Genomic DNA, 12,138 nt, shown 5'->3' with positions numbered 1-12,138 from the left:
ATCACTGCATACTACGCTAAAATCACAGTGGTTTTCTAAAATATCTTACAATGATCACTTAGAAACTCCATTGATTGCTTTCCTTACTAAAAAAAAGTCTGATCTAAAATAATTCTGATTAGATTAGTTTTTCGTTCCATAGATCCGTGTTGAGGAGATCCTCGTGGATGTGGAACATGTCACTTATTTTTTATTTTTTTTACGCTGAAATAACGATACTAATAGTATGAATATATACAATGCATCATTTGTTTCTATTAAAAAATTCGCCAATGGAGTAGGAGGAGTTGGCCACTAGTAAGTCTTTCAGGCTCCTTTTAAACTGATCTTTATTTGTAACTAAATTTTTTATGTTTGCTGGCAAATTATTGAAGATGAATGTTCCTGAGTAGTGGACCCCTTTTTGATCTAAAGTAAGTGCTTTTAAGTCCTTGTGCAGATCATTTTTGTTCCTGGTATTGTATGTATGAACTGAGCTGTTTGTTGGAAAAAGAGATATTATTTAGGACAAATTTCATTAAGGAGTAAATATACTGAGAGGCAGTAGTTAGTATACCCAGTTCTTTGAAGAGGTTTCTACAAGACGTCCGTGAATTTACTCCACAAATAATACGTATTACACGCTTCTGGACTCTGAAAACTTTCGTTTGACTTGAAGAGTTACCCCAAAATATTATACCATATGAAATTATGGAATGAAAGTAGGCAAAGCATGCAAGCTTTTCCACTTTTATGTCGCCTATATCTGCTAACACTCTAATTGCAAATACAGACTTGTTAAGGCGTTTCTGCAGTTCTGTGGTGTGCTCCTCCCAACTGAATTTATTATCAAGTTGTAATCCCAGGAATTTAAGACTGTCAACCTCTTCTATCTGCTTTTCTTCGTACTTTATGCATATGCTGGGTGGAAACCTCTTACAGGTTCTGAATTGCATATAGTGAGTCTTTTCGAAGCTTAATGTCAGTGAGTTGGCTTTAAACCATTTATTATTATCCACGAAAATATCATTAGCAGATCTTTCTAGAACTACACTCGACATACTATTTATTGCAATACTTGTGTCATCTGCAAACAAAACGAACCCTGCTTCTGGCAGTGTAACTGATGAGAGATCATTAATGTACACAAGAAAAAGCAATGGCCCTGAGATGGATCCTTGTGGGACACCACATGTAATTTTTTTCCCATTCTGATGATGACTGTGACTTAATACACTAGTCCCTTGCACTGACACCCTTTGTTTCCTGTTAGCGAGGTATGACTTGAACCATTTTGCAGCACTGCCCGTGACACCATAGAATTCTAATTTATTTAAAAGGATGTTGTGGTTTACACAATCGAATGCCTTTCACAAATCACAGAAAATACCTGCTGCTTGTAACTTATTATTTAATGAATTAAGTACATTTTCACTGTAGGTGTAAATAGCCTTTTCGATATCAGAACCCTTCAGAAATCCAAACTGTGTTCTTGATAATATGTTATTTGTGGTCAGATGGTTGAGAAGCTGCCTGTACATTACTTTTTCTAAAATTTTTGAGAATGCTGGCAAAAGTGAAATTGGTCTGTAGTTTGATGGCATCTCTTTATCCCCTTTCTTGAATAGAGGCTTAACATCTGCATATTTCAGCCAGTCAGGAAATGTCCCAGTTATAATTGACTGGTTACACAAGTAACTTAGAATTGTACTAAACTCACAAGAACATGCCTTAATTAACTTTGATGATATTTCATCGTAACCACTAGAATGCTTTGTTTTTAAAGATTTTATTATGGAAGTTATTTCTTTTGGTGAAGTGAGTGACATATTCATGCACCTGAAGCGATTTGTAAAGGCTACTTTCAGATATTCACGGGCATTATTTACCGATCCTGACAATCCCATTCTATCAGTAACAGATATAAAGTGCTTGTTAAATGGATTTGCCACACTATGCCCATCGGTTACTAATGTGTCATCTATCCTTAGTGCTATTTGCTCCTGTTCCTTTCTGATTCTACCAGTCTCCTCTTTCACTATATCCCATATTGTTTTTATTTTGTTCCCCAACATTGCTATCTTCTCGTACTGCATTTGTTTAGATGTCTGAATTACTTTTTTTAAATATTTTACAGTATTCCTTGTATTTAGCTAAATCATCAGCATTGGAGCTATTCTTGGTCGACAGATACATTTTCCTTTTTGTCTTACGGGAAATCTTTATTCCTTGTGTGATCCATGGTTTTATTATAGACTTCTGTTTAATTTGAATAACTTTTAGAGGAAAACAGTTTTCAAACATGGTACTGACATTGTTCATGAATGTGTTATATTTTTCACTCATGTCATGAGCACTATAAAAATCTTTCCAGTTCATATCTTTGAGCAGTTTTCTAAAACACTCAATTTTTGGTTGATTGAATACTCTCCTGTACTCAGATTTAGCAGTCTTGATAATCTGGGTTTCTAAGAAGCTAAGCCAGCCTCTAACCCCAACCTCGGTATAGGAAACACCTGTGTTAACTAAATCCATTTTTGGAAGAAAGCAATGATAATAGATACCAAGGACTGCACAGTACTGTAAATTTCATTTGCTAGTTGTACCAACGGTAGCCACACAGAGATAGAAATGGAGCTAGTTCTGAAATTCCCTATTGCCAGTCCAATTCTTTTAGGCTGGACTACAGCAAGTGTCTTCAGGTAAAACGGCTAGCAAACTCCTGAACTGTGCAGAAATAATTGGTTGGAAATTTACACTGGAGCTATATCACAAGCATAGCCAATGAACGTTGTGATAGTGTTCTTTGGTGCTAGTAACTGGCACATAGGGTACAACATTATTCTGTTATAGCCATTATGGATGCTAAGACAGGATTATTTTGCACGGTGAACACAGTTTTTGTTAAAGTCTCTGTATTTGTCTGGAAGTGTGATATGCATGCAGGTAATTCACTTAACACTTCATTGCAGCTTTAGCTTTCTTCAGTGGTACTCCAAAATTTTACACAAATGTCAACTGACATTTTTCCTTGGCTTCTCATTACATATGAAGGAGCAAATTTAAAAGGACAACATTAATTACCAATGACCAGTATAAACTAAAGACACGCTAAAATTTACACCGACCAGCCAGAACATTATAACCACCTATGTAATAGCCGATATGTGCACCTTTGGCATGGATAACAGCAATGACGCATTTCTTGGCGCAGAAGCAATTAGGCCTAGGTGGGTCGTTGGAGGGAGTTGGCATCAGAGCTGCACACACAAGTCATCTAATTCCTGTAAATTCTGGGGAGGCAGATGATGGGCTCTGTTGCCACATTCAATCACATCCCAGATGTGTTCGATTCGGTTCAGATCTGGCGAGTTGGGGGGGCCAGAACATCAGCTGGAACTCACCACTGTGTCCCTTTATCAACTATAGCCCACCCCTGGCCTTGTGACTGACTGACATATTATCTTGATGAAAAATGACACTGCAGCCAGGAAACATGATTGTCATGAAGGGGGTGTACATGGTCTGCAACCAGAGTACAATATTCCTTGGCCATCGTGGTGCCTTGCACGAGCTCTACTGGATCCATGGATGACCAAGTGAATGTTCCCCACAGTGTAATGGAGCTGCTGCCAGCTTGCCTCTGTCTCGTAGTGATGCTGTCAAATAGCTATTCCCCTGGGCAGACTTACACCCGCTCAGTGGCATGATGAAGAAGGTATTGGGATTCATCAGACTATGCTATGCTCTGCCACTGTGGTAGCGTCAGAGCCGATGGTCATGTGCCCCTTTCAGTCATAGTAATTGATGTGATAATGTTGGCACATGCGTGGGGCGTCAGCAGCAGAGCCCCATTATTGAGGGTATTCAGTACTCTGCCCACCATTAAAGTCTGATGTTAGTTCCACCACAGTTTGCCACCTGTCCTATTTTACCAGTCTGCCCAGGCTACAATGTCCAACATCTGTAATTAGGTGCAGATGCCAAACCCTACGATGTCTGGATGTGGTTTCACTATGTGTTGAAGACACTCACCACAGAACTACTTGAACACCCACCAAGTCATGCAGTTTCCGAAATGCTCATGCTGAGCCTCTAGGCCATCACAACCTGCCCTCGCTCAGACTCATATATAGCGCACCTTCCCCTTTAACACACGGTCTGCACATTTACTGATATTAGAAGCACCATGCTGTCTGGCCAGCAGTTACTCCTCACCAGGTGACGCTGCTATCGCCTGGATGGATTTATATCAATAGTAGGTCGGTGGTCATTATATACTCGCTGATCAGTGTACACACTGGTTGTTAGCAACTGGAGGCATTTACATTATCAGTAGTGATTGTTTCACATTTCAAAGGCTGCTGTATCCGATTGTCAATAGTGACACGCAATGAATTTCGAGGGTTTTAATAGAATACATACAAAGAAGACAGTACCAATAAAATATGATTAATAAAATATACATATGATCAGTCACACACCCTACTTGATAAAATCTGCTTTATAATTTGTTAGTGGGGGAGATAGCATGATACCAGGTAAACCACTTTTGTTTATCGTCAAAAAGTCCAACAATTTTTCACCAGCCATGAAAATGCAGCCACCATGAATGTAAACATTGAGAATTATCAGGTCTTTTGTGTATTTTTCAACCTTAATCAGTATAATAAAAACATACCTGCACTTATTATTATTCAAGAAAATTTGTTGTGCTTTTCCTTTCTAATAAAGATAAATACAAAGCTTGTGTTTATTCATTCTGCTCCCACCTGATGTAAGCTTCTAATGAATTTACAACCATTCTCAAGTCCCTAGTTGGACCTTTCGAGTGCTTTAGCAATTTTCTACCACTATTTCTTTCCCATTGGCATTGTGCTTTAGATCTCTTGGATTTCAAAAGCATCTGCAATGTTTATATTCTTCGATTAGCAACATTACATTCTCTTCAGATCAATTCACTGCCCTTGCAACTCACATTAAACCAAAGTAGACAAGTTGGCATAAGAAAGATTTCTGTATTGCTTGCACTGGCACAGAGAAGCTATGAACTCTCTTTAGTGGTTTGCCAAAGGACTGACAACAATTGGAACATATGCAAACACTAATGACTGCAACCCAAGCATGACTTAATGCAGTTTGTATTCACCTACTGTTTACACCAGAGAGAATTCTCAAATGCTAAGGCTTATCTGCATCTGTTCAGTCTATGTGGACATTATACTATTAACAGATATTAAGAACAGCATCACATTTCGAACACTACCTTGTTGGAAACCACTTCTGTGTTCCAAGTCATCTGAAAGGATGTTGCTCCCAATGATGTGGTGAAATTAAAGACGACCGTTAGATACGTCCAAAGAAGCGTCATGTATCGAGAAATATGGTATTTGAGTTACATAGCGTTCCATGTATATTAAAACTCCAGGGTGAGGAATCACCATAAAATTGTTGAAAGCACTTGGTATGGTAGCAGGTAAGCTGATGGCATACATCAGAAAATTGATGTATGAACCCCAGAAAGAAACGAAGTCATTTCGGGGTTAACACAAGTTCCTGCGTATGCAGAAACAATGCTAATTTTCAGTACTAATAGATCAAACACAGCTGATACACCTTTATCAAACATGGCCTTGCGACACAACATGATTAAACTACTCCTTCATGGCTTCTGTACATTCGAAATAGATACGACGACACATTGCGAACTGTGAAATGTTATCGCGAGTACTTTACTTTTCTTGATATAACAGATATGCTAGGATACAAATGAAGTTTCGTCAGTTTCAATATTTTATGTTACGTAGTAGCCTAGTTCTGTGCGGTCTTTCTTTGACTATACACTACACTGAGACACAGCAATATTAATACGCCGATTACACTTTGTGCTAAAATAACGATAACTACGAAAAAATGCAATACAAAATAGTCATTTGCCTACCTGTCCAACACTCTGTAATGCTTTCAGGTCGTTTTCTGACTTGTCATATTGCTTAGTCAGTTCCTTCAGCTGTTCTCGCACTGTAAAATTAAATAAAAACTTTGTGTAAGTAATTAATAATATGGTTTGCTGCTGTTCAACATCGTGGTAGCTAAGGAAGGTGCGGTGAATCAGCAGTATCCTTTAACCTTACTTACTTTCCTTTAGACGGCCTTCCACTTCTTTGTGCTCAAGCAATTTCTTTCTGTAGTCATGTAGTGCTTTTTCTCTTGCAGGATCTGTCACTACTGCCCCAACGTTTCCTTTAGCCATTTTCTTCGTACAATTGACAATCAACTAGTTTTCCACACAAACTCTCGTACGCTTCCAAAGATATATGTAAACAAATGGATGACTACGAGCATACCTCCATGACTACGAGTTAAGGCCCGTCCACACGCAACGATCTGTCTGCGCAAATGTCTGCGCACATCACATCTGCGCAGACAGATCGTTGCGTGTGTACAGAAGATTTGCACCAACCTGAGGTGTGTGCAAACCTGGAAGTTGGAGTTGGAGGTTTGAGCGAAACCTCTCAAATCTGTGGGTTCAAACCACATCTGCGCAGACAAGATGGAGCGTGTGAACAGGAGATCGCCGCAAATCTGGCTCGAAACTGCTGTTTGCTCAGTATTTGTACGCACAGGGCATTAAAATGGCTGATACTCGTCAGTGTTCTCGAGAGTTTGTAAGCGAATTCATTGAAATATATAGAAACCACCCATGTTTGTGTGAGATTAAAAGTAAAGAATATAGTGACCGACACAAAAAAAGACAGCAGCATACAATGCTCTAATTGAAAAATTGCGGGCAGTTGACGCCTCGGCAAACAGAGAAACAGTAACAATAATAATAAAAAAAAATTGTTGCGAACTCTGTCTAGAATTCAGAGTGGAGTTTTGTATCGTGTAACAAAAGTTTGTAACAGGTTGCTTCTACACAGTAGCGAACTGAAAATGCCTACTCAGAAACAAAGTAAACCATAGTTCATTGGCCATGTAGGTATATAATCTCTAATAATATAGGCCTACCGTGTTTCAAACAAGTCTACAACACCAAAAATATTATCTGTAACTTGGCAGACTTAATTTACTTGACTTGCCTTCATGAACTCATTCTTCAGGACAGCGTAAATAGCTTCACATGTGTTGGGTATTATTTCACTCAACACTTGTTTTGATATTGCAGTTGAAAATTCCAAAACCTTGTAGCTCCTTCCTGTTGCTAGGAATCTTAATGTTACCGCCAGCCGTTCATGAGGAGAAATTGCCCTTCTCATACAAGTATTTTTTCTCATAATATGAGGCATTACAAGCTTTAAGAGATAATTATAAGTTTCGACATCCATCCGCAAATAATTTCGCCAGTCGTTAAGTTCGCCCTGCAGCTCTCGCAGTAAATTTACGTGAGAAAACTGCTTTCGCTTTAGCAGCCACTGTCTACACCATTTTTACCGCTTTCTCTGTTTCCTGCGGTTGGTCTGAATGTTTTTTGCAACACAGGTTGCGAACACAGACCACAAAAGAACTTCCTCCATTTCTGTATTTCAAAATAACTGAATTAAATTTTTGACGTTTATGGGGAGCGTAGTCGCTTGCCACTGATATTTCTTTTCTACACCGACAGATGGCGGGCGAGTAGTAGATTGGGTTTTGTGTCGTGTGAACACGCCACATTTGCAGCGATCTTTTGCATTTACAGACATCTGCGCCGATGTCTGCGCAGACAGCTCGTTGCGTGTGGACTGGGCTTTAGTGACATTTAGCTGTCTCTCCACACACATAAATTACCTTTCTTTTTTAATGCATACAAACTTTTTAGCCATCACAAATAAATGTACTGACACACATAATAAGGTAACATCTTTTCATTGTCATACACACTGCTTTGGGCTTACACTCATATGTTTTCAGATAAAAATTATTGTAACCAGATTACAAAACACAGTTGACTACTAAAAATTTATTTGTTAATTAAGTTCTTTAGTTAAGTTCAATTCATTTTAGATTTTTATGTCTTCTTTCGCAAGAAACCAAGATATGGCATTGTATGTACTCCTGGTTGTGTCTCAGAGAATTGGGATCGTGCAAAGCGGCTGGAAGTGACCAAGTCTTAAGAGCTTCTCTAAAAAGTTAACTCTGCTTTTCTCGTAGCGTCTACACTGAAATAATATGTGATTTGCATCACCAATTGTTTCCTCTTCACATTGACAGTAGGGTGTTTCCGATAGATCGATTCTATGTAAGTGGTCACGGAAAGATCCATGATTGAGACGCATTCTCACAATGGACGTTATAATTTTCCTTGAATGTTTGATGTTTGCAAACCATGTCTGTCTTGGTATGAAAGTCTGTATACGTACATAGTTTTTACCTGTTGTTTGTTGGCTTTCATTCCTTTCTTCCTACCATGAGAGAATCGCTTGTTTTTTACTTTTAGGAGGTATTATATGTATGGGAGCTTAATGTCCATAGGTCTTCCACTGTTAATCGCATCTCTCGCTAGTTGATCTGCTTTGTCATTGTATAGAATGCCGGAATGTGATTTGACCCATACAAATTCTATAATTTGGTCAGTACTCCTAGCTTTGTGGTAATGATCAAGTATGTCGAGGGTGTATTTACTAGTTCTTTTGTACCAATTCAATGGATTTCAGATCGCTTTGAGAGTCAGTGATTATTACTGCCTAGGGTATTTTGAGAGATCTTGCATATTTGATTGCCTCTATAATAGTGAAAGTTTCAGCAAGAAATATGGAAGAATCACCTGGTAGTTGAAACTTCCTTTCTTCTCCAGATTCTGGACAGAAGAAAGCACATCGGACATGATTTTCCGTCCCCATTTTTGAGCCATCTGTATATAGTTTAAGATACCCTTCCCACTTTTCCGCCAGGTGCGATTTAGGATAAAACTGCCCATATCCTTTTCCTATGCTGGAATAGTCGACGTATGTTACAGGAATATCGTGATAAGAGCTGTGATAGTCATATAGGAACATTGTAAGAACCTCACTTCGATGTACTTTCTTTTGGAGATATTTCCAGTCTTCGTACCACTTGTAGATATAAAGCTGCTGTTTCCTGACATTTCTATTATTCCCGATTTGAGAGATATGCTCATAAATGCTCACACAAATACCACTTTTTCGATTCATGCGGAAAGATCGGAAATGGTCTGCGTTTGAGCAAACCTTGATCAATAAGGACTGACGATATTCCTTGTGCTATTTCATCCGACTGTGATTTCGTTCTGCGCCTTTTCGTTGACGGCATGGCGGTGTTTGACAGCGCTGAGTAATTATTTGCAAATTATTCCGGTTCGCTTGTATCACACTCTGATCGTTTTGAAACCGAGTTAACGTGATTATTTTCTATAGCTGACTGGTTCTGGTTTGTAGCTACAGATGGGCCGTTTGAAGTATCCTTTTCGCTTATTAGCTCAAAATGAATATTATCTTCTATCGTTTTCATGTCATTGTCAATTTTTGCAAGCGTTTTTCTTTCACACTCACTAGTCATTTTCTCTACAGCCTCCACAAGAGTCCTGTGCTGCTGGATACACTTTTCTGTGAGCGTGATATCGCTGTCGAGTATTCCTACTTCGGCTCTTTCGTTTAATTTCTTTACATCCTACGTAAGCTCTTCACATTCGTATGTTACAAACGTATCACTCAGCTTGAAAAGATCAACATCTTGCGTGAGTTTATGGACATCCTCCGGCAATTCTTCGCTAGTTGATACAAATTCGGCTATATTTCTTTGCTCAGTCGTGACCAATTCGGTCAGATATTTGTGCTCATTTTGCAAGGCTTCTTGCATCTCTACTACCTTCTTTTTGTTCCTTTTGAATGTCTGACACTTTTGGCAAACCTGCACGTTCATACTAGAAAACTTCATATCAAGTTCGTTATTGGTCCCAGTTAAATCTGTATTCCAATTAACAAAAAGTTTCAAGACCACCAACTAATATAATGACGTTTTTTTCTACCACACTGACATGATTAGAAAGGTTTGATCGAGATTGCTATTTTATTTTGCAACAGTCTCAATTTTGTTCGCTAATTTCGTAGTATCTGACCATATGCAAACAATTTCAGTACTTATTTTGTGTTATCCGAACGTTGTGGCATAATCTTTAAGTTGATCAAAAGACGCGCCTCCTGACTTCTATACCTATATAACGATAACATCTGTGACAACAATAAAAGACAGCGAGGATAGCGATGCTTATTAATGAGCGACTCAGTGTGCACTAATTGATTAGTAGCTGTCTGTCTGTGTTGAGACCTGAAAGAGACTAGATCCATGTGTAAAAATGTACGCATGCCAAATTTTATTAACATAATGACTGTATTATGTAAAGGTTGTGGGTGAAAATATATTAAAGTCAGTTTTAAAAATATGTTTGAATATTTATTTATTAGTCCCTGAAAATCCATTGTAATAAATGTTTGGACGATTGTGAGGACCTGCAAGGCACACCAGTAATAATGGAGGGAAACACCAACGTTCACAGCACCATTGAAGAGGTATAAGAAATTATTTCAAGAAGGCATATAAGAACGGGCAATGGCCTTGCCACAGTGGATACACCGGTTCCCATGGGATCACCGAAGTTACGCGCTGTTGGGCGTGGTCGGCACTTGGATGGGTGACCATCCGGGCTGCCATGCACTGTTGCCATTTTTCAGGGTGTACTCAGCCTCGTGATGCCAATTGGGGAGCTACTCGATCGAATAGTAGCGGCTTTGGTAAAGAATAACATCTTATGACCGGGAGAGCGGTGTGCTGATCCCACATCCCTCCTATCTGCATCCACCACTGAGGATCACACTGCTTCGGATGGTCCTGGTAGACCACTTGTGGCCTGAAGATGGAGTACATACAAGAACGTTTTTATCTTTTATATCTATGTATTCTTATAAAAACCTTATTGTTCAATTTTTTCTTCATTAGCTACAGTGACTATTCGGAGAGCCGAAACCTCTGCTTTATCCAATACTATATTCCAGAATAATCTTAAAAGCTAATTTAATGTTTTAAAAAATATTTATCTTGTCATTTTCAAATCCCTTTTCCCATAATCCATACATGGGTTAATTACCCCCGGACTGGGAACTATTTCCTTAGATGAAACTTGAAAGTTCAGTTCATAATAGCCTTGTTCCAAGTAAAGGAAAAGTGCCTTGTCAAGTTACAATAATGAGTCATAATAGTGGTAAATTTGCAGTTGAATAGGAATTGAAAAGAAATACTCAAAACACTTCCGTTGCCATGACACTGAATCTCTGATAATAACAATAAAGGCCTTCAAGGAAATTGATTTGAATTTAGATTTATGACATGCTCAATTTACATTTGCGCTCTGCAATGTATACTTTGCAAACCACCATGATATGCATGGCAGAAGGTACATCCTGTTGTATTAGTTGTTAGAGGTTCTTCCCCTTCAGTTCACGTATGGAGTGCAGAAAGAATGATTATTTGAATGCTTCTGTGCATGCTGTAATTATTCTAATCTTAACCTCTCGATCCCTAAGTGAATGACATGTAGGGAACTGTAGTATATCCCTAGAGTCATCATGTAAAGCAAGTTCTTGAAGCTTCATTAGTAGACTTTATTGGGATAGTTAACGTTTATTTTCAAGAGTCTTCCAGTTCAGTTTCTTTAGTATATCTGCGACACTCTCTCACAGAACAAACAAAGCTGTGACCATACATGCTGCCCTTCTCTCTATCCCTTCAATATTCTCTGTTAGTCCTATTTGATACGGGTCCAACACACTTGAGCAATATTCTAGAACTGGTTCCACGAGTGATTTTTAAGTGATCTGCTTTGTAGATTGATTGCACTTCCCCAGTATCCTACCAATAAACCGAAGTCTACCACCTCCTTTACCCATGATTGAGCCTATGCGATCATTCAGTTTCATATCCCTACAAGGTGTTAAGCCCAGGTATTTGGATGAGTTGGCCAATTCCAACATTGACTCACTTATGTTATAGGATACTATGTCTTTTCGTTTTGTGAAGTGCACTGTTTTACATTTCTGAACATTTAAAGCAAGTTTCCAATTTTTGCGCAACTTTGAATTCTTATCAAGATCTGACTGAATATTTATGCAGCTTCTTGATGGAGAAAAAAATAGTTTCCAGATATTAGATGTAGACTACATAAAG

At 38.6% G+C, this 12,138-nt stretch overlaps 1 protein-coding gene and 1 pseudogene across 1 annotated transcript in view; one reads left to right on the top strand and one right to left on the bottom strand.

Annotated features, from left to right (window-relative positions):
* LOC124797970 (26S proteasome regulatory subunit 10B) overlaps positions 1-6,353 on the bottom strand; it is a 65,271-nt gene extending 58,918 nt beyond the window's left edge. Inside the window, exons 1-2 of the mRNA XM_047261139.1 lie at positions 6,118-6,353; positions 5,921-6,000 (exon numbers count right to left, since the gene is read on the bottom strand). Coding sequence (XP_047117095.1) covers positions 5,921-6,000; positions 6,118-6,232 — 195 coding nt within the window. The 5' untranslated portion in view covers positions 6,233-6,353. The remainder of the gene's footprint in view (positions 1-5,920; positions 6,001-6,117) is intronic.
* A 4,170-nt stretch (positions 6,354-10,523) lies between these two features.
* On the top strand, positions 10,524-10,641 carry LOC124799791 (annotated as a pseudogene).
* Positions 10,642-12,138: the final 1,497 nt, after the last annotated feature.

The sequence above is a fragment of the Schistocerca piceifrons genome, chromosome 5 (genome assembly GCF_021461385.2).
Source record: "Schistocerca piceifrons isolate TAMUIC-IGC-003096 chromosome 5, iqSchPice1.1, whole genome shotgun sequence".
Taxonomy (NCBI): domain Eukaryota; kingdom Metazoa; phylum Arthropoda; class Insecta; order Orthoptera; family Acrididae; genus Schistocerca; species Schistocerca piceifrons.
Note: the sequence above shows the minus strand (reverse complement) of the source record. Positions and strands in the feature narration are given on the sequence as shown.